Below are 24,071 nucleotides of genomic sequence, written 5' to 3' on the forward strand. Positions count from 1 at the left end.
TTTCCTAACTTTTGATCATGAGTTCGTGATCAAAAATCATGAGTTCAGAATTAGTGAGCAAAAAATAGAAGTGTGAAAATGATTCGAAAAGTAATCTGATTGGAAGAAAAACTTCAAATAATAAAGAAAAATGAACAAGGTGAGTCTAGAGCAAAGATAGGACAAGAACACAAAAATGGGTGAATCAACTGCTGAAAACTGTAAAAAGACGTCTCTCTAATTCAATCATTATAATACTTTGATTTCGAGTGCATGCATGATGAGCTTGAAGCAGCTTTACCTTTCTTTCGAAATCAAAGTATTATAATGATTGAATTAGAGAGACGTCTTTTTACATGGATCTAAGATTGTAACCAAAAACGGATCCCACTTAACACTGGCCTTATTAAATCAAAAGCATTGTCTCTTTGTAACCTGGAAAGAAAGGGCTATCAATGATGGAAAAGAAGAAGAATTCCACGTTAGTGCTGAGTGATTTAAGCTTTTCAAAAAGAGAAATAGCCTACATAATGTTCTAATCACAGGCGAAGCTGCAATTGCAGATAAGGAGATATCCAGAGATTTTGAAGAAAATTGTGCAAGAAGGGGACTGTTGTGATCAACAAATATTTAATGTCGATGAAACCTGCCTTTTTTTGGAAGCGAATGCCTTCCAAGACTTTTCTAAAAAACTCACGTAGAAAGATTATTTATTAGTATAATTTTCGCCTGTGTGTCACAGGCATCTTCAGTATACATTAAGCTCAAAATTAAACACTAACTTACAATTCCAAAAAGCACCACCTAAGTAGCTAGTGTAAGATAACTAAAAAGGTCAATTAACTTTCCTAAAAAAAAAAAAAAAAAAAAAAAAAAAAAATTAATACAATAAAAAGTTAGGAAAGATTAGCTGATTTGTAAAGTACTATCTCCCATAAAGGGGATAGACGTAAGCCGTCGGATCCGTTTTAAGTTAGGAGAATGAAGTAGAGTTTCACATGTTTCTTTATAAAGGCGTTCCATGAGAAACTCACTTTTGTGAAGAACTCTTGTCTTTCTCCAATGAACTCTGTGTCTAGTGAAGATGGCATGTTCAGAAAGTCCAGACTTTTCAGGTTTAAAGTATTCAATATAAGATTGGTGTTCTTCTAGCCGAATAGAGGCAGATCTTCCCGTTTGTCTGAAATAAGATAATCCACAAGAGCACAGAATCTGGTAGACATCTGGATGATTAAGATGTGGAAGCTTGTCCTTAGGAGAAGTGAGAAAGGTGGAGATTTTTCTAAACGGTCGAAAGGCAACAAAAATATTCAGTGGTTTTAAAACTTTTGCTATACGTTTCACTGATGCCTTGTACTTAAGGGATAGTAATGTGCGTTATTTCCTCTATGTTTGAAGAGGAAGACATATTAAAACTACTCAAAGTTCTTTTAATGAAGCAATTCTTATAACCATTAGATAGAAAGGAAGAAGTTATGTATTGTAGTTCTTTCTGTAAAAGATCGTCTGTAGAACAAAAGGAGTGGGCCCGATGAACCAGTGTTTTAATAGTTCCTGCCTTTTGACTGGGATGGTGATGAGATTCTGCATGGATATAATGGTCTGTATGAGTCTTCTTTCTATAAACTGAGAAATGTAGGTTACCATCTGGTTGGCGAAGAATTAGAAGATCTAAAAAGGCTAATTGCTTATTTGATTCTACTTCTAGGGTAAACTTGATCCTAGGATGAAATGCATTTAACTTAGTGAGAAATTGTTGAAGTTCATCAGAAGAGCCATTCCATACAGAAAAAATGTCATCGACATATCTGAACCAATGCGTAGGTCTGGGAGAAATATTGTGAAAGATACGTTGTTCAAAATGTTCCATAAAGAAATTGGAGATACTTTTGTTCTACAGATGATCTTTTACAGAAAGAACTACAGTACATAACTTCTTCCTTTCTATCTAATGGTTATAAGAATTGCTTCATTAAAAGAACTTTGAGTAGTTTTAATATGTCTTCCTCTTCAAACACAGAGGAAATAACGCACATTACTATCCCTTATGTACAAGGCATCAGTGAACGTATAGCAAAAGTTTTAAAACCACTGAATATTTTTGTTGCCTTTCGACCGTTTAGAAAAATCTCCACCTTTCTCACTTCTCCTAAGGACAAGCTTCCACATCTTAATCATCCAGGTGTCTACTAGATTCCGTGCTCTTGTGGATTATCTTATTTCAGACAAACGGGAAGATCTGCCTCTATTCGGCTAGAAGAACACCAATCTTATATTGAATACTTTAAACCTGAAAAGTCTGGACTTTCTGAACATGCCATCTTCACTAGACACAGAGTTCATTGGAGAAAGACAAGAGTTCTTCACAAAAGTCAGTTTCTCATGGAACGCCTTTATAAAGAAACATGTGAAACTCTACTTCATTCTCCTAACTTAAACAGATCCGACGGCTTACGTCTATCCCCTTTATGGGAGATAGTACTTTACAAATCAGCTAATCTTTCCTAAGTTTTTATTATATTAATTTTTTCACCAGCTACTTAGGTGGCGTTTTTTGGAATTGTCAGTTAGTGTTTAATTTTGAGCTTAATGTACTGAAGATGCCTGTGACACACAGGCGAAAATTATACTAATAAATAATCTTTCTACCTGAGTTTTTTCCGTTATTTATTGTGTACCGATATGCTACTCACGGTTTGCCTCTTTTAAAACTTAAGACTTTTCTAACCAAATCAGAGAAATCTCAGCCAGGTTATAAAGTCGCAAAGTCGAATGAAATTACTGCTAGCAATATGCAAGCCGTTTGGAAGCACATTCTTCCACATTGTGCAAATGATTTTAGAGGCTTTTCAAATAAATCTAAGTTAATTAAATCTCATTCTGAGAAGTTGAGTGATTCCAACCTGCTAAATTTAGATGCACAGTGGGAAGATCCTGAAGAATATGAAGAAAATTTAATTACTGACAAGCCCAAAGTGGTTTCACAGAAACAATTTGAAAATATTTTTCGTACAATTGAAGTTTTTAAGCAGCAATACTTAGAGACTGACTCTGGGTGAAGAGAGAATCAGTAAAATTTGCAGAAGAGGCAGTAGGGCCATACTGTCAGTTGTATGAAAAATAAGAAACAGAATGCCTGCCAAACTACGTTAACTCAATTCTTTGTTAAGAAGCAGAATAATAAATTTATATTCTGAATATGTTTTATTGTCTTTCAGCTTCATGGTTTTCCTTTAACTAGGCCCTGAGACATACCCTAATTCTTTTATAAAAAAAATTAAGGGTCAAAAAAGAAATTTGAGGAATGAATTATACTGCCATAGGTTATTATATTTGATTAGTGTGTTTTCGATTAATTCTCCTGTTTTAAAGAACGCATTAGGCACATTAATCGAGGTATTAGTGTACTAAGATTTGGCCCATTATTAAGTTGTAAAATTATTATGTACTAAACCATTCATAATTTGTATGATTTTTAACTGATTCATATTTTTCAGTTTGAAGCCTATATGCCTCTCTGTGAAGTACAACAAGGGTTGAAGAAAGGAGAACTAATAGAGGTATTAACTTTTACTCTATTACCATAAATGTTGTTATCTTGAGTAATTCTTTCTCTGAATTGCTTTTCATTAACTGTTAAATGAATGTCTCATATTCAAGAAAGAGTCACAAGTCAGATGAAGAAATTAAAGAACTTTATTCCAACCTAGACAGATATTCAAATTACAGTGAATTTTATAAAAACTTAAAACACAAAAATGGGTGAAAACAATAATAACCTGAATTTAGTGAGAAAGTGTGGCTGGAATTTATTGAAGAGAATTTATTTATTATGAACTCATTTTTTAATTATTAAAACATTATAAATGGGCATAGAGAAGTCCTAATGGCCAGACTTTAATGAAATAGATTTTAAAAAGACAAATATCAGGCAGTGTTTTGAAGTAACACTTCAAAACACTGCCTGATTTAAATATCTCTTAAGATATTAACATATCTTAACATAATTTTGTTTACAGAAAATATTATTGTTATTTTAGGAAATTGAAAATGAAATAAAAATTGTATAAAAATATCGTTATGTTGATAAAATTATATTAAAACAATATTTTACTGTAAAAAGAATATAGCAGCAGTGCTTTTAGTTTTGCTATTAGTGGATGACTAGTGGGCTGTTAAGCCTAACTGTGCCTTATGGTTCAAGTCATTAATGGAAACAGCCTATCATTCAGTAGCATGAGGAATCGGCAAAGTGCACATACCTTTCTGTGCCACTGGAATTAAAATACTTGTAGATGTTTTTTATATCGAGTGCAATGATATAATCACCAAGTGGGATAGAAACTTCACTGTGCCACAATAAACATATCCAGTCCACCATTACTGAAAAAAAATTCTCTTTGTTGTTTATGATACCCAGCTATGGTAACATCATTTTATGCAGTCACAATTGAGAGAATACAGCGTATGCTTGATCCTGATATGAAAATGAATTATGCACGTGAGAGCGATTTTAAAAAAATTTTTTATATATATTTTTTTTTATTCCCCCTTTCTCTCTTTGATTTGATTTTTATTGTGCAAAGACATCAAAGGTCATACTGCATCAGGACACAGATCACAGTAGTACATATGATGATTAATTAGTAAGACAATCACAAACATTCATGCCTTTGATGGGATTCAAACTCGCAGCCTCTTGGCGGGAGAGCAGATACGCTAACCACTCGGCCAACCAGGCCGGCGTTAGTGAGTAAAAGGGTCACTACTGTTTTAATACAAATTTATTTTATATGTTGTATTTATATGTACACACAACACACACTTTTTTAATAAAATATATAAAAAGAAAAGTTAGTTTTCATGCATGCTGCATAGTGAAACACCAGACATTTAGGCCTTGGAAAAGAACCTTTAAAACGTAGGGGAAAATATATATGTGTAAGACCTCTAAAAAATTAACACAACAATAGTTCTCAAGGGACTGAAGAATGCTAAACCAACAGTAGGTACTCTGAACATTTCAAAAAAAAGTTTTTTCCTGTATTCTATTATCAGCCATAGCAAGCACTAGCATCAACATGTAGCCATGCCTGCAGCATATAGCAAAGATGGCAGCAATAAAGCAGAGCAACGACAGAGTGTTTTGAGTCTTGCTACTGCAGATAGATCTCTTGAAGCTTTAAAATGCTGAAGCTGAAAACTAGACATTTTGGAAAAGAAAAAAAGAGTTTGCTATGCAATTTTTGTTGCCTTTGGTACAAATGACTCAAGCCATTTGTGCCAAAATCAGTGAATTGGTGCTCAAACTCCTGAGCAACCTCAACTAACCATTTTTCTGTCCCCTGTGCTTCCTCACCATTAAACAGTTCCTGAAGCTCAGCAGGTGCATAGATTGTCTGGAACAGTGCCTTATCATGCTAGATGAAACCTTCTCCTGGAAAATAGAAACAACTGAAAAAAAAAAAGCTCAAAGCAGTTAATGATCAGCATCTTGAAGCTAACATACTTACCTCAGACAATGTCATCAAGCTTAGCAACCTCATTGTCTCATCAGTTCAAGACATGATTTAGGCAGAAAACATAAGTATAATGCCATAATTCTGAATTTACATTTTGAAACTGATGCAACTGATATTTGCAGGCTTGTTGAACAAAGCAACTTTGACCCCAAGAAAATTGTCAGGTCACTGCTTCTTGAGTTAATTCTTTGCAGATTTTAAGCGGTTGCCCTTAATTTCATCAAGGCTTTTGACTGAGCCTTGATGATATTAAGTTTGGCACAAAGGTTTATTAAGTAAATGCCCATAATTTGGTGTACCCTCTGACTTTTGCATTTGGGTGGATGGCTTCTTATCTTCTATCTGTACAACTAATGGGGTCCCACAAGGGTCTGTTCTTTTGCTCATCCTCTTCCTTCTTTATATAAATGATCTACTCCAGCTGATTATCAATCCAGTACACAATTTTGCTGATGATGCCACATTACATTCCTCCTTTTTATTTGACAAACCTTGCAATGCACAAATTGCCACATTCTGCAGAACTTTAACCTCTACTACCCTAAATTCTGATCTTGACAATAGAATTTGGGTGTGGATGACCTTGTCAACTTCAATGCCAGCAAAACACAGCTCTGCATTATTTCTCACAACAAAGAACTGTTTTTCCTGTTTTATCTTTGACAATACCGATATCTCTATTCAAGATGAGATTTACCTTCTTGGAATAATTCTAACTTCAAATCTCTCTTGGCACAAATATATCACAAACATTGCCTCCTCTGTAACCAAAAAATTAGGCTTTCTCTTTTGCTTGTGGTGTTATTTTAACTCCAAACAGCTTCTAACCTTATAAATCAACAATCCACATGACTATTGAATACCATTCTCACATCTTTAGTGGTGCCCCTAAGAGTTTCCTAAAAAATACTAGATTCTGTACAGAAACGAGTACTTAGATTGATTGACATCCCTTCTCTACTAATAGACTCCACTCACTTTCACATAGGCTTCCAGTCTCTGCAGCTGGCATCTTCTAAAAATACATCTATGGTCACTGTTCATCAGAATTGGCATCAGTAATTCCCCCACCCTCTTGCAAATCTGTCTAAACGTGCAGCAGCCAACCAACACCCTCTTACTGTTCAACTCCAAACCACAGAACACATTTTTCCTCCTCTTCATTCATCCCTTCCACTACTGCCCTCTGGAACAGTCTCCCACCACATGTATTTCCAAAGGAATACAATCCACAGCTGTCCAAGTCAATTGTGAACAAATTTCTTATTGCCCATTCATGGTACTAGTGTACTATAGGTTGACCAACTTCTCGTGGATATGTTCTCAAGAAGAAGACAGAAAGAAAGAAGGATGCATCATAAATGATGTAACAGTTTTAAACAATTTGAATACAGAAAGCAATCACAGAACAATGAGATATAAAATTATAATTAATAAAAATACGAAAAATAAACTAATTAAACAGAAGTTCAGTGCAATAAACCTGAAAAATTTAAAACTTGGAAAAAAGCAGATATGAAGTTGCTTTAAAAAAGAAGCTTCAAATAAAATCAAGAAGCAAAGAGGGAAAAGATCTAAATGAGATTAATCAAAAATTAAGAAATACTCTAACATCATCTCTTTAAGTCTAATTGGAATGTCATGAAGTAGATAGTGAAATCACTATCTCATTCACCTATTCCTGAATAAGAGATGTTAGAGTATTTCTTAGTAAGAAGATGCAGAGCAATAAGAAGAGAAGCTACTATAAAAAATTTAATAGAATACTTGGAGCCAGACAGTCAGAAAAAGAATGACACATGAAATCCACTCCTTTAATACCAAAAATAAATAAAAGAAACATTCAAAATAATAAAAATATGTAGATTATGAGGAGAGCTCTTGCCAGATTAGCTGTAAAACTGATCTTGCAATTAAAAAAAAATGTTACTGTTAAAAGGACAATAAAATAATCAAAGATGGTAATGAAATAATAAACAGAATTAAATAATATTATGAAGAACTTACAGTAACAGAGATGACCATCTTCAAAAACATTTCTGATTTGCTTAATTTTTTCCCTTGGGCTGTCTTGGCATGTTTAGAGAACCAGGACTCTGATTGTTCTGTACTTTTGGATGGAATGGGGTTGAAAGCTTTCATTCCAGTAAAAATGATTTTGTTTATTTGGTTGTAGCAATTTCAAAAAAAAAAATAAAATAAAAAAATAAAAATAAAAATCAGAAAAGGAAAACAGTAGTCAATTCCTGCATGGGTGAAGAAATTTTGAGCCCAAGTTATCCTAAAGAAAGGATTCAAGATTCACATTTACTGGCACAGAATATGAGATTGAGGAAATGCATAGGCTTTGCTCTTGTGTAATGGCAGAAAGCATCATGAAATAAAATAATCAGAGAATGGTAGGAATTGAGTCCACCAGTTGAGGTTCTGTTATTGAGCTCAGAAGTCTGCATGTGGTGATGGTGTACATGATCTTTATTCAAGTTAAGACATAAATGTTGTAAAGTGGATATAGATCTCTTTTTTTAATGTTTTTGGTTGGAATCTTGCTTTTTATGATTTTTTGGGTGGGAGTTTGTTTCCTGATGTTTTTTTTTTCTGCAGTGCTTCAGAAATTATGATGACTTGACTTACATTGTTGATTTGTGGTGAGATGGCTTTAAAGAGCAGGAGCAAGGAGACGAAGGACCCACAGATATTATTAATAATAAAAGGTGGAAATCTTTTATTATGAATAATATGCCAATTTATGATTTTCCAGTTTTAAAACGGATCTACAGAGAGAGAAATAGAGTATCCAGTTCATTCTGTGGCCTCGTCATTTTCCTCCTGACACAACCCAGCAGAATAAGTCATCTGGATTATTTGACACCTGATATGCAATCTTCCTGATCTATTAATATCAGATTCAGTCCTATTTATTATTGAAAGACCAGCTTGCAAAAACATTTTATTGCTGTACCCTTGATTTGGGGGATGGGAGAGGTTTGGAATTCTTATAGTATATTTGGCATACCTATGAAGCTGTTTATCACACTAAATGTAGGGAGTGAGGGATGGAGAGAGAGAGAGAGAGAAGAGAGAGGAAAGCAAAAACCTTGGCTTAAACATGATAACAGCCATTCTCCAGTAAGCAGATTAGTGGGGGTGGTGACTGTTTGCTGCATAATGAAAGGCATCTACCACCTAGGAATATGGTTGACATTTCCTTCATCTAAGGATGTTATGCCTTAATGACAGCAGATCCTGAAAAAATACAGCTTGGTTACCACCTTCTAACCACACACACACACACACACACACACACACACACACACACACACACACACACACACACACACACACACTCTTACACAAATTAATGGCCCTTACTTCTCTAAGGGAATGTAACTGGTCTTTAGATTTGCCGTGGTGTCCGAGTTCCCTGTAGCTGTAATTGATCCTGTTATAGTAGACAGTTAGGACAACCAACATTAAAATTTGAATGTGATCTAAATTTGGCACCACCACAACCACCACCTGTGGCACTCAGGATTTAATCTTTTTTTTTGGGGGGGGGGGGGAGGGGCCGGCGAGTTTAGTAGACGATTTGAGAATGCACACCACGCATCACATATGACCTATGATTGAGCATCTGCAATGATCACCAATGCATGATACCCGTGATCTCCTCTAGCGCAGCTTGGGCAAATGAAGTAGCACTCGGTCATCCTGAGCACTGCTTCGTTTGCCTTGTGTTCACAGCAGCCGTGATTCCCGAGAGATATAGGGTATTCCCACCTTATGTGACTGCTAATTCATAAGTAGTATAGAAATAGAAGACACGACACAACATAAATAAAAAAATGAATTTTAATTAGGAAAAGATTTTTGGAAAACTTTCTAGTGTTTTTTTTTCCTTTTTCTTTGGGGGTGCCAGGTCCCCTCCCCCTCTGGGTACCCCACTGACCACCAGATAACGATAGACACCTGATAATAAAATAATTTCACGCACTGACCACCAGATAACGATTGCCACCTGATAATAAAATAATTTTGTGCATGCTCTTATGTATTTCTAAGTTTATATTTAAATCATATATGCATTTTATTAAAAATATTTTTTTTTGCTTAGTTAATTTTTACTCAGGTTTTAAATTTGATTAATTAAACATATAGAAGCAACAACTAATTTCAGTATACAGTAATAATTATAATCAGTTTTTTAAAATTTTTCTAGGGTGTGCTACGCATCAATCCAAGGAATTATGAAGATGCTTACATTAGTGCGCCGGTAATCCTCGGTAGTTTTCTCTTCTTGATTTATTGTATTCTGAGCTGTTTGGATTCAGGTGGAGTGGCAGACAGAGGCTCACCCTGCTATTGGAAATATTAAATTTACCTAAATATTTTAGTACACTCACATCATGCAGTTATTAAAAATTTAGCTTGTACTTTCATTTTTTTTTTTTTTTTTGGTAGATGTATTAATTTGAATTAGTTCGATTGTTTGCATGGTGCTATGGATGTAATGTATGTTTAAATTTTACTTAAAGGCATACATGCCAACCACTATGAATTCCTTATTTTCTAAAGTTTCTGCTATAGGTTTATGCACTACATGCATATTCCTTGTTAGAATACATAGTTTAACTTTAAAAAGATCAAATCATTAATGATAATCACATCCAGAAAGGCTGCTAACCTTTATTCTTCATAATAATTCTTAATGGTGTAGCCAACATGAGGAGGGGAAAAAAAATTTTATTAAACTCACTAATATTTTGCTGGTTTTCTACCCAGCATCAATCAGAGTACAATGATAACTGTGGCAGGCACACAACATTAAACCAAGTAATTGTAGAAATAATTTAAAATTGTAACTGACACCTAATGTCCTTACATGGTGCCCTCTATGGGTCAGATAACTACAAAGTTAATTTAGAGAAGCCCAGCTATTGGATCTTGAAATGATAATCATCCAGATCTTTGGTAAATAAATGTTATCATGCTTTTTGAGGTTGTGAGAATACTTCATATCTGATGCTGATTCTTAGAATAGTCTTTCAGACCTCTAATGACTTCTGTATAATCTAGATGTTTTTTTCTCCATCTGATCCTATGTGAAGGAGTATCTAGAACATGGTCTTCTAATCCTAAATTGCCATAAAGATGATCTCAGATGTAATTTTTGCTCTTGTTAACATCCATCTTGTTCTTCAAGATGGATGTTAACTAATCAACCAGTCTACAAATTAGACTAAACTACAGGCACAAGAAACTTTATACACTCCAGGATGTTCAAGAGGATGAAGTTGATCTTTAGGAGAGCATATGAAAGTAGCTAGCTGAATGAAAGGTTTTTGAAAGTAGTATGGGGATCATATATGCAGAGAACTTTTGGCTATTTTTTTTAAATTAATTAATTAATTAATTTTTTTGATGATTAACATATGGGATGGGAATAGTTTAGCTGTGATCTTATGTGTTGAGTATAGGAGGAATGAGGGTGCATGTAATATTTTATCTATTTTATGCGAGCTGTAGATATTGGCCGAAAAAGGTGTTGCAAAGGTCTCTGAGCTCAGTTTCAAGGGATGTGTCATTTGAACAAATTACTCTGGCTCAGTGAGTAAGTGTTTTGAGGATGCCATATTGTTGGGAAGGGTGGTGGTGAGATTATTAATGTAAATACCTACCAGTATGAGTGGATTTCTGTAAATGAAGATGTGTAATGAGCCATTAGAAAGTCATGTCACTAGTGTATCTAAAAAGGGGAGACTATTGTGACTTTCTTTTTTCTATGGTGAAGTTTATTTTCGGATGATGGCTGTTAAGATGCGGCAAAATGTATATAATGTGTCTGGACTATGAGGCCAAACACATCGTCAGCATAGCGCAGCCACACTGTTGGTTTTAGTGTGACTGTGTTGAGTGCTTCATTTTGAAAAAAAAAATATAATAAAATAAAAAAAAAAGCTCCATATAGACTTTGGGGGTGGAGAACCCATAGCAGTCCATCTAGCTGTTTGTTTTTATTTCCCTTTCCTTTCCATAGGAAAAACCTGTGTATATATATATATATATACTCGTATGGTGAATCTGAATAATTCAGTTATATTGAGGAGAAATGTAACTTAATAAGGTCAAGGGTGTCTGTCAGTATACAGTATTAGTGAAAAGTGAGATGATATTGAAAAACTGATCATGATGTCAGAATCTGTCAGAACTAGGTTTTATATTAATGTTTTAAAGTGTGTAAAGAATTTTTTAATAGATATGGGAGAGCTGCCTAAGGAGGAAAGTGATTTAGATAAATGTTTAACCAGTCTGTTGGTGGAGCTGTCTACGATTGGATGAAGGGAGGTATTGGGATTGTGAATTTTAGGGACCCTATATATCTGCGGTGGTTTGTCATGATAAGGTTTACCATATATGCAGGTTATTTCCTATGGAAAGGAAAAATATAAAACAGCTAGATGGGACTGTTATGTCCCCCCCCCCCCCCCCCCCAAGCAAACTTCTATATATGGAGGTTTTTATTTTTGAAAATGAAACACTCAACACAGCCACACTAAAACCAACAATTTAATGATGATGTATTTGCTAGTTTGGCACCTCATGTTCATAGTCTCTCCTTTTTCGATACACTAGTGACACGACTTTCTCATGGCTCATTATCCTTCTTTATCTACAGAAAGTCCACTCATGCTGGTAAGCATCTACATAAACAATCACACCACCACTCTTCTCAACAGTATGGCATCCTCAAAACATTTAATCACTGAGCCAGGGTTATTTGTTCAAATGACACAGCCCTTGAAACTGAGCTCAAAGACCTTCACAACACCTTTCTAGCTAATGACTACAGCCCATATAAAATAGATAAAATATTACGTGCACCCTCATACACACAAAATCACAGCGAAACCATTCCCATCTCATATATTAATCATCAAAAAAAAAAAAAAAAAAAAGCCAACGTTCTCTGCATATATGATCTCTATACTAGTTTCAAACCTTTTATTCAGCTAGCTTTTTTCATATGTTCTCCTAAAGATCGACTACCTCCTTGAACATCCTGGAGTATTAAGTTCCTTGTGCTTATAGTTTAGCCTACTGTGGACATACTGGTAGATCATTTAACATCTGACTTGAAGAACACAAAAATTAAAACCTATGATCATCTGTATGGCAAGTTGGGATTGGCAGACTATGCTTTGGATACTTCTTTACTACGATCATCTAGAGGAAAAACAGGAAAAAAAAAATCTGGATTACATAGAGCTCATTGCAGGTCTGAGAAGCTATTCTTACAATCAGCTTTGAAGCACTCTCCCAACCTCAACAAGGATGGTTGCATTAATTTACCAAAGATCTGGGTGATTATCATTTTAAGACCTAATTGCTGGACTTCTCTAAATTAACTTTGTAGTTATCTAACCCATAGAGAGCACCATGTAAAAACATTAGGTGTCAATTAAAATTTAAACTGTTTCTACAATTACTTACCATGTTTTCCGGTGTATAAGACGCTCCTATGTATAAGATGCACCCAAGAAATTTAATACAATTTTCTGGAAAAAACCTAAACTTTAAAGTATGATTTTAAAAAAAATGGATAAAATAATAGGTAATTTTTAATAGTAAACTGACCTTTCAGAAACCTGCAAACCCATGTCACTGTCATCTGACTCTTCTCTATCATCATTAATTTCTTCTCTTTTTTCTTCCTCTTGTTATTCATCATCATCATCTTCATATAAGAAATGATCTTCACTTCCATCAAGGGCGTTGCTAATTCCACATTTCAAGAAAGATTTAACAATAGTTTGTTCATTCATTCTTCCCTATTCCCGTGCTCTTCCGCATATTTTACAACCTGCAATTTGTAACTTGAAGTATATGAATGTCGCCTGTTTTTTTCCATCACTAAAATCTACGGGGAAATATCAAACTGAACACAAAATATCTCGCCACGTCAACTCAATACTGATAAACATTGGTAACTGATTACTCGGATAAGATATTATGAAACTTGAATAGGGACTCCCCGTTCTTAGCTAATGACACGCTAGAAGTAACGTGAAGGTCACACATCAATTTGATTGCCCCATTAACCGCCTACAAAGATCTTGGAACATAAAAGGGAGTGCGTATGACTTTGAAAAGAGGAAACAATCTTTACCTTCATTATATAAGATGCACCCCCATTTTTAAGATGAATTTTTAAGGTAAAAAAGTGTGTCTTATACACCGGAAAATATGGTAGTTTAGTGCTCTGTGCCTTTCACATTTATCATTGTGGTCTCTGATACTCTGATATAAAAAAAAATGTCTGAAATGCTGGGTAGAAAACCAGTGAAATATTAGTGAGTTTAAATGTATTTTTTTTCCTCTTCATGTTGGTTATACCATTAAACCTTATTATGAATAATAAACAACACTTACACCTTTCTTTAAATAATCTTTATTATCTTAGTACATGGTTTGGTTAGGAGTTAGTACTCAGGTTGATGTTATTGGTGAAAATATACCTCTAAAGCTAATAATTAGTTACATTTATTTAGTTAATCAGATTTCTAAGCCATTATTTTGTATTGTTACCAAGTCATCTTTATGGATACAAAGAAATATATTAAGCCGATGCGTACATCCATTTACACCAGCAGTAAGCCAACACAGAATTATTGCAAAAAGACTTCTGTGATCCTAACTGTTGTTATCTGTGAATGCAGTAATGGAATCTTGCTGAAGATCTCAAAATGATAGTCTTCCAGATTTTGGAAATGTGATATAGCCAAATTTGTTTAAGTTCATGAATGCTGTAGACTTTAGGATGGTCTACAGCATTCATGCCCCTGATCTTTCTTAGGGCTCTCATATCTGCGGTCTCTAGTCTTTGGTCAAGGGTTTTACTTCTCAGCCAGCTCTCAGATCCATAAGTTAAAATTGGCTTGAATACTGTCTTGTATACAGCTAATTTAGTGTTCCGACTAAATTAGCTGAAATGTCTATAAGTTCTCCATTCACAATGTAGTTGATATTTTCAACGTTTCTGCCTATTTTCATTGTCTTTGTCTTTTTAATGCTGATCTTCATACCATATCTATTACAACAGTTATTCACTTTAGTCAGGGAATCTTGCAGACTTGTAGCACATTTATTTACAAGTATAATATCATATGCATTAAGCAAAGAGCTGACATTAACATCTCCAATTTTGATATCAGGTTTAATTCCACTTTCCTTCATAATGTGATCCATGTAGATAATGAATAACAGAGGGGATAATGCACATCCTTGTCTAACACCAGACTTAACATGAAACCACCTTCCTGTACTTCCTTCAATTCTAACTGCTGACTTACAACTCAAATAAAGACTAAGTAGTGCTTGATATAATACCCCATTGACACCATATAACTGCAGCGTATTGAATAGCTTCTCTCTTGGCACCTTGTCATATGCCTTTTCCAAATCAACAAAACTTAAATGCAGATCTTTGTTATATTCCCATGCTTTCTCGACTATTTGTCGTAAAGTGAAGATCTGAACCTGACAGCCTCTATTTGGGCTGAATCCAGCATGTTCTTCATCAAACTTCTCTTCTACAATCCTTCTCAACTGTTTCTTAAGTATACTTGCATATATCTTACCAAGAACACTCAGTAGAGGAATACCTCTGTAATTCTCACATTCAGTTTTATTTCCCTTTTTATATATGGGTACCATGAGAGCTCTACTCCAATCATCTGGAATTTGTCCATCTGTCCAGGCCTTCTGAACTATGCAGTGCAGCCACTGTAAGACTTTTATACCACCACCATACTTAAGCATTTCTGGTCTAATATCATCTACTCCTGCTGCTGCCTTTCCACATTTCAGGCTTTTAGTGGCTTTTTCTACTTCAAGTATGGATATGTATTCCTGACTGCATGCCTAGTCAGTGTTTTTTACCACTGTGCTGTCATCACTGCTTGTTTCATTTAGCAATTTTTCAAAGTAATTACTGCATACTTCAAGGATATCTTTTTCTCAATTTTCATTGCACTTTTATCATCTCTAATTCCTTTTACAGCACTCTTTTCTCCATTTCTGAGCTTCTTCAACAACCTCCAGAATATTTTTCACCTTCTTGATACTTATTTTTATGTTCTTACCAAAGTCCTCCCATGAATTGTGTTTAGCAAGTTTTACATGGTGTTTAGCTTTCTTACATTTGTCTCTGTATTCTGTAAGAGCAGAAGCTGACTTATTTGCCAGGAACTTTTGATATGCTTGCTTCTTTTCTTTCATTGCCTCTTTAACTTCCTCTGTCCACCATGGAATTCTGATTTTTCTATCCTTATAGACAACCTCACCACATTCCTCTCTGGCTGAATCAATCAGTGTTTTCTTCAGGGCTTGCCACTGAATCTCCATGGTTTGGTTGCTGTTCTCAAACTATTTCATTTTTTCTCCAATCATGTTTGTGTATTTTAGTCTGCAGTTCACATCTGAGAGCTGCTCAACTTTTGTTTAGCTTTCTTAATTTGTCTCTGTATTCTGTAAGAGCAGAAGCTGACTTATTTGCCAGGAACTTTTGATATGCTTGCTTCTTTTCTTTCACTGCCTCTTTAACTTCCTCTGTCCACCAAGGAGTTCTGATTTTTCTATCCTTATAGACAACGTCACCACATTCCTCTCTGGCTGAATCAATCAATGTTTTCTTCAGGGCTTGCGACTGAATCTCCAAGATTTGGTTGCTGTTCTCAAACTGTTTCATTTTTTCTCCAATCATGTTTGTGTATTTTAGTCTACAGTTCACATCTGAGAGCTGCTCAACTTTTATTTGTTTTAAAACTTTCTTACATGTTCTTCTTTTCAATATGAAATTCAATTTTATCCTGCTCAAGACTAAATGTTGATCACTTCCAATTTCAAATCCTCTATACACTCTGGTGTCCTGCACCAGGGAGAAAACATCACCATTAACAATAATATAGTCCATGAGACTTTTCTTATTCCTTGCCTCTTCTCTCCATGTGAATTTCTGCACATTTTTATGTTGGAACATTGTGTTAGTAATAACCAGTCCATGTTCTGAGCAGAAATCCAACAGGCATTTGCCATTATTATTAGCTTTGCTCTTTCCTCCAAATTTTCCCAAAATATTTTTGTATGTCTGACAATCATTTCCTACTCTGCTGTTTATATCCCCAACAAGGACCAACTTTTTTTTTCTTTTTCATAGTGTCAGTTGTTTTCTCTAAAGTCTCAAAAAATTCCTCCACTTCTACCTTAATAGAAATTTCTGTGGGACCATAGGCACAAATAAGTCTCATTGTCCAGTTCCCCATTCTCATGTTTGCCCACATCACTATACTTGAGACTGCCTGCCATTCAAGAAGATTAGCCTCGTATTTAGTGTTGAAAACTATGGCTACTCCTTCTTTTCCTTGATTGTCATTGCCTGATTATAACATTTTGTATTTATTGCCTAGAAAGATCACACCAGTTTTTGCTTTTTTTGTTTCAATCACGCCTGTTATGTCGATCTGGTACTTATCCATTTCCCCAGCTAGCTCCATTTCTTTGCCATTCAGACTTCTTATTTTGATAGTATTGATCTTGAACTCTTATGATGTTGAGTTGGGATTGGTTTTAGGATTTATTCTAGTAGCTTACTTTTCGCTGTTTGTCCTGGTTCCCTGGTGAAATACAACAGGGGCCTTGTTTAACCCTGTGATGCCCCAGCCGTCATGAAATTCTGTCATGTTGTACCATCAATTTTTTTGGTTTAAGCCAATAAGAATACAATTTGGTCAGCTAAATCCCAAATTGCCAGCCCATCCTCGTTTATTCAGTATCCAGATAGATACCTAATAGGGTGCACCACGAGAAGGTGAAGATTGGACATTAGGTCAGAAGCTTCGATTGGTTCTACACATTCCTTTAACGGCTGTGTGGAGATCTCCTCTCAGTTATATAGCTTTGACTCTTATGGACTCCTTGATTTTCTAATAATTTTTTTAATATATATCCTTGCCACCTGGCCAAATGGAAAACACGTCAGTGTAGTATGAGTTTGAGAGGGGTAGAGTTTAGAGCTGTATTTTCATAATGTTCTATAAACATTTGCTGGGTGGGGAGTCCATAGTTTTTCCTTCAATTTGTTTATAGATTTTTTCCTGCTGGTAAAAATAGACAGCGTATGCTGAAAATGAACGATGCTATTATATAGGAGTGTGTGTGTGTGGGGGGGGGGGGGAAACAGAGTATGAATGAGTTCTGAGGTTTCTTTTAAAGATATGTTAGTGAACTGACAGACTATATCCAAACTGACTATGATGTTAGTATCTTTGCAGATCATATCTGACAAGATTTGAAGTGAAAAAACAAAAACCTCTCTTTTATACAGAAACATATATACAGGGTGTTCGGGATAAATTTGACATATTTATAATTAATTATATTTTTCCGTAAGTTACATGTATTAACACACACTTCTCTTCATTTAAAAGTTTGGACCCTTCTTCATTCATATACAAGATGTCAGAAAGGATGGATAGCTGGAACCCACCTGAATCATGGAAGAGAATAACTTGTATCATGATGATTCGTGCCCGCCATCAAAATAAGGATATTACGACTGCTGCCCAATGCTCCCTGAATACAGTAAAAACAATCAGGCATGAACTAGAGACTTGCAATGGTGACTACGAGGATGTAGCAAGAAGAAAGATCCCTAGCAGACGATCTGATTGCGTTCGTACAGCAGAATTCCTCGCAAATCTGCAGGAACAGGTGTTGAAGAACCCTGGCATTGGAATTCGGGCTTTGTTCGTGGAGTTGCTAACTGTAGTCAAGCCCTGGATAACAAGGGTAGCCAATGGTAGGCCGTATGTATGGCAGCAGGATTCGGCCCCTTGCCACACCTCTGGGAAAAGTCAAAAATGGTTGTCTGAAAATTTCTACGACTTCACCAGTCCAAATGTTTGGCCTCCAAACTCCCCAGACCTTAACCCCATGGATTATTTTGTATGGGGCGCAGTTGAAAAAGACACCAATCGCACTTCCAGTAATACAAAAGCCCAGTTAATGGATAAAATTAAAACAGTTTTTGCGGCCCTTCCCAGGGAGACTGTAGCATCAGCTTGTTCGAGGTTCCGAAGCAGAATTGAAGCTGTGATCGATGCTAATGGTGGTTCTTTTGAGTAAATCTTGTTGATAGTATTGTAATTAACTCTGCCTGTAATGTTTTTTTGTCAATTCATTAAATTTAATAGATACAAAGAAGATTTTCTTTTTCCTTACGAAACTGTCAAATTTATCCCGAACACCCTGTAAATCAGAGTGACTATTTCTGGAATCTGCCACAGTGCTGTAGCATTCTCCAAACTTAACTTTGGCTGCATCACATTGCCAAAAATCTGGAAGACAATCATTTTGAGACCTTTGGCAAGATTCCATTACCGCATCCATAGACAGTAGCAGTTAGGACCAAAGGGAGCCCACCTTTTATGGCAGTCTGTGGTATGCCTTAGTATGTGCTTAATATACTTTTTTTTGCCATTGAAGATGCTTTGGTAGCCACGGTGAAATGTTGACTTAGTAATCTAATTAGCTAAATAAATTTGATTAGTTAATTTTGTTAGCTTTAGATGTATGTTTTCTCTACTAAATATCAGTACAAGCGATTAGATAATCCAGTAATCCTGCTCTAGAGACTAAACATGTTTTTTTTTTTTTTTTTTTTTTCCCCAAGCCTATTTGTGTTTCCAATAAAGCAGGGTACTGGTGTATCCATTATTTATCATCCATTTACCAACAAACATTAATACCACGGTAGGTTTCCACCCATCATTTGTCTGCTGCAAATGAAAAAACTATTCTCATATATCAGCATGCATGAACATGGTTATTTAATTATGAGATCATCAGCATCGTATCCTGATATATCCTTAAAAGGAGTGTACAGGATACTATTATAGAACAGTATGAAAATTTTACATTATTATGACCTTTCTTGATAATTTTCATCCAAATTAGTCTGTTATCTGTCAGAACTCCAGTGTTGTCATATCTTATATTTTTGGGTTTCTGACTATTAATCCACTAGGTTCTTAGTCATCTTGCTGATCTTTCTTCTTCCATTCTGTTTAAGTGACCATACCTCCTGAGATTAGCTCTTCTCACATATTCCTGAATGTCAACAGTATCAAGTTCCTTTCTGATATCTTCATTTTTAATATTATTCTGCCATTGATTCCATATGTTCACTCTCCTAATTTTACTTGGAACTCTCATATGCATGGTCTCTAGTCCTTGATCGGCTGCTTTACTTCTAATCCAACTCTCAGATCCATGAGGAAAAATTGATTTGAAAACTGTTCTGTATACTATTAAAGGGATAAAAATCCTATGTTGTTATATAGCCAGTAAGTGAAACTCAAGATTGAGAACTACGATCTATGAGTTTCAATGCCGAAAAACTATCGGCGAAGGCAATTCGAAGCAAAGGTGGAGCAAACTCCCTCACTATTCTTGATATTCTCTCATAATGTAAAACACAGCTCCTAGGAGATGTAATACTGTCATTACATTATGAGGAGAGTTTACTACCCAGACCGGTTTCAACCTTTTTTGAGGTCTATCAGTGAGTAGGTAGACCTGGAAGATATCAAAGCTTAGTGAAAAGAACTTACATACCTTCACTATACGAATGCCATAAAGGTGTGCTTATATTTTGTAATTAAAATAAAAAGCCAAACGACTAGTTTTCTGGCAACTTAATAGATATTAAAGGGATAAAAATCCTATGTTGTTATATAGCCAGTAAGTGAAACTCAAGATCGAGAACTACGATCTATGAGTTTCAATGCTGAAAAACTATCGGCGAAGGCAAAGTTAGAACTAAAGGAAATACAAAAAGATAGTTCGATGTGAGATATGGGTGCACACTATTTCAATTATTATTAATCATTGATATAAATCACATTATGAAGGTAAGTGGCAGAGCTCTCAAATTTTGTAATTAAAATGAAAAGCCAAATGGCTTTTCATTTTAATTACAAAATTGTTCTGTATACTGTTAGTTTTAATGTTTTGGCTAGTTTCTCTAATTCCAAATTTGTTTACTTGACTCTTTACTTATTCTTATTGCTCATTTCCATATTTAATTTTCCATTTTCTCTAAAAACTGGTGTCTTTAACATTTTGAAACATTTTACTTGTTCTATAAGATCTCCATTTAGGATGAATTTGATGTTTTCAGTGCTCTTGTGTATTTTATATTCTTTGACTTTGTATTGCTGAGTTTCAGACCAAATTTGTTACAGCAGTTATTCAGTGTTAAGCAGTCGGCAGTCTTGCGCTGGATTTAGGAGTATAATATCTACATGATGTTATACTCCTAACTGGCAGCTGGAACAGATCTTATCTACTCCGGCTCCTTTCCACGTTTGAGAATTCTGCCTACCTTCATAATGTGATTTATATCGATGATGAATAATAATTGAAATAGTTTGCACCCATATCTCACATCGAACTATCATTTTGTATTTCCTTTAGTTCTAACTTTGCTTACAACTTGTATAGACTATGTATTGCTCAATATAATGTCCCATTTACACCATATTATTATTATTATTAAGAGAGACTTCCAGGGAGTCAGAGACTCAACGATGGAGGCCACATACTACACACACACACACACACACCAACTATCATACTTATTCTTGAATTCATTACACTGCATGCACTCACAACATCCAATGGCAATCCATTCCAATCACGCACCACCCTCTGAGAGAGAAATCCAGCCCTCACACCCTTCTTGGTGGCCTTCATCCTCAGCTTCCAAGGATGCCCTCTTGTCCTTTCCCCCACCATACATAAATTAAAAAATTCCATCAATTGAAATCCTGTATGACCCTTTCAGAAGTTTGTAAGTCTCAATCATATCACCCCCCCCCCCTCTTTCTCCTGTTTGCTAGTGTCTGCTGTCTACAAATTCTCAATCTGTCTTCATAATTAGCATTCCACAATCTATCATTTTTAACACTCTCCTTTGTACTCTCTCCAATATGACTAGTATTTTGAACAGCGTTTCTCTTAGTACCTTGTATGCCTTTGCCATATCTACAAAGCTTAAATACTGATCCCGTGATTTCTCACCTATTTGTCTTAAAGTGAAGATCTGATCTGAACCTTTATTTAGACTATTGCTCTTCTCTAAATTTCCCTTCTGCAACCCTTCTCAAGTATGCTTACATAAATCTTACCTGGAACAATCAGTGGGATAGTTCCTTTGTAATTATCATATTTCAGTTTTATTTCTCTTTTTATAGATGGATAGAATGAGAGATCTGCTCCAGTCATCTGGAAGTTGACTTTCTGACCATGTCTTTTGGAATATGTAGTGCAGTAACTATAAACTTTGATTCTCTATATTTTGATTTTTTAGTCAATATTTCTGGAAAGGCAGCTGGAGCAGATGTTATCTGCTACGGCTCCTTTCCACATTTGAGGTTCCTGATGGCTTTTTCTACCTCCAGTATTGATATTCACTCCTGACAGCATTTGTTTTGAATATTGTTTATCACTGTCTGCTTATTTCATATAATAGTCCTTCAAAATAATAACTCTGGATATGTAGAATATCTTTATCTTCATTTTTCATGTTTTCTTTATTTTTTTTATTTAATTTCCAAGTTTTTTCAATAGCCTCCAGAACATAATGCCACCTTCTTGATATTTATCTTTTGTATTCTTACTCAAGTCTTTTTCTCATTACATTTGTTTAACTACTTTTACAAATTGCTTAATTTTTTTCTCTGTTTCTTCTTTTTTATGACTGTCTTTAATTTCTTACATCCATCATGAATTTTTTAATCCTTCCAGACAACTTCACCACAAGCTTCCCTGGCTTTCAGTCCATGTTTTCTTCAATTTTTTTAATGAGTCTCCAAGATTTGATTATTGTTTTCAACTCTTAATTTTTCTTGAATAGCATGTGTGTGTATTTCATTCTGCATTTCACCTTTGAAATTGCTTTACTGATTCTTTTTATTTCAGTATGAAATTCATTTTTATTCTTCTCAAAACTAAATGCGGTTGCTTTTGTTTCAAATCCCATGTATACTCTTGTTTCCTTAACCAGCATGAAGCTATCACTATCAACAATAACGTAGTCAATGAGACTTTTCTTGTGTTTTTTCTCTATGAATTTGTTCACATCTTTATTTTGGAAGCTGGTATTAATGACTAGTTTATTTTCTGAACAGAAATCTAGCAAGCACTTACCATTATTATTAGATTTGCTGTTTTCTTCGTTTCCCAAAATATTTTTGTATGTTGTATTCATTTCCTTCTTTGCTACCTTTTTGTTTCAAATCCCATGTATAATCTTGTTTCCTTAACCAGCATGAAGCTATCACTATCAACAATAACATAGTCAGTGAGACTTTTCTTGTGTGTTTTTTTCTGTGTGAATGTATTCACATCTTTATGTTGAAAGCTGGTATTAATGACTAGTCAGAAATCTAGCAGATGCTTATCATTATTATTAGCATTGCTGCTTTCTTTATAATTTCCTAAAATATTTCTGTATGTTATATTAATTTCCTTCTCTGCTATCTAATTTTCCAACATGGATTAACTTTTTCTTTTACTTTACATCAGCCCTCTTCTCTAATTCTTCAAAAAAAAAAAGCTCTCCCCTTCTTAGAACCTTTTGTGTGACCATAAACACTAATAAGTGTCATTGTCCAATACCCCATTTTTGATTTGTGCCCATATCACTACTTGAAATTGCCTATTATTCAAGATGATTATTCTCTTGTTGAATGTTGAACTTACTTTAAAGAAATTACTATTGTTTAGAAGAATCTTGCTCTTTTTTTGTTTTGGCATCATCACTTGTTATATGAACTTGGCACTTCTTTAATTCTTCTGCCAGTTCCTCTCTCTCTCTCTTTCATTGAGGCTTATTGTTATATTGCTGGTGCCTATCTTTAATTTTAATGTTGAGTTGGAGTTTGTTCCAGTAGCTTGCTTTTCATTGTTCACTCTGGTTCCTTGATGAAAACAGTGGTGACCTTGTTTAACCAGGCAACACTCCAGCTGGCAAGACATTTCATTTTGTTTACTATCATTGTCTCTTGGTTAAATCCCTAGTTTGTGAGTCCATCCTCATTCGCTATTGAGGATGCTATGTGGAGGTTTCCTTTCATTTACCCAACTTTTACATGTGACTCCTTAGTTATGAGATCTGCAATAATGAGATTATCACATATTATTAATGAGATGATTATTGATGATTGATTTTATTGAGATTATTTATAATGAAATTATTACCCTTAATTATGAGATTTGTAATAAAAATAGATAATTTTCAACCATTCTGTCCCTCTTTTCTTTCCCTTTCCTCAATTTCAAGATTCATAATTAGAACAAAAAAAAATCCCATTTTGTTTTCTACGTTGTGCTTTAGACGTTTTGTATCATGAAAACAGTGTCTACACTAGGAGATTTAAATCTCTCTATGAAGGCAATAACATATCTTTACAAATCACCTAAATTCCTGTTTAAGCTACCAGATTTGTT

The 24,071-nt window shown here is 34.9% G+C and overlaps 1 protein-coding gene across 3 annotated transcripts in view; it reads left to right on the forward strand.

Annotated features, from left to right (window-relative positions):
• The window catches only part of Dis3l2 (Dis3 like 3'-5' exoribonuclease 2), a 592,606-nt gene that overhangs the window by 129,753 nt on the left and 438,782 nt on the right, over positions 1–24,071 (forward strand). For all 3 annotated transcript variants that reach the window (XM_090392002.1, XM_090392000.1, XM_090392001.1), the window contains exons 5-6: positions 3,477–3,539; positions 9,721–9,774. In XM_090392002.1, coding sequence (XP_090248128.1) covers positions 3,477–3,539; positions 9,721–9,774 — 117 coding nt within the window. The remainder of the gene's footprint in view (positions 1–3,476; positions 3,540–9,720; positions 9,775–24,071) is intronic.

The sequence above is a fragment of the Typopeltis vanoorti genome, chromosome 4, assembly GCF_054136105.1.
Source record: "Typopeltis vanoorti isolate ZY-2024b chromosome 4, IOZ_Tvanoo_1.0, whole genome shotgun sequence".
In the NCBI taxonomy this organism is placed as follows: Eukaryota; Metazoa; Arthropoda; class Arachnida; order Uropygi; family Thelyphonidae; genus Typopeltis; species Typopeltis vanoorti.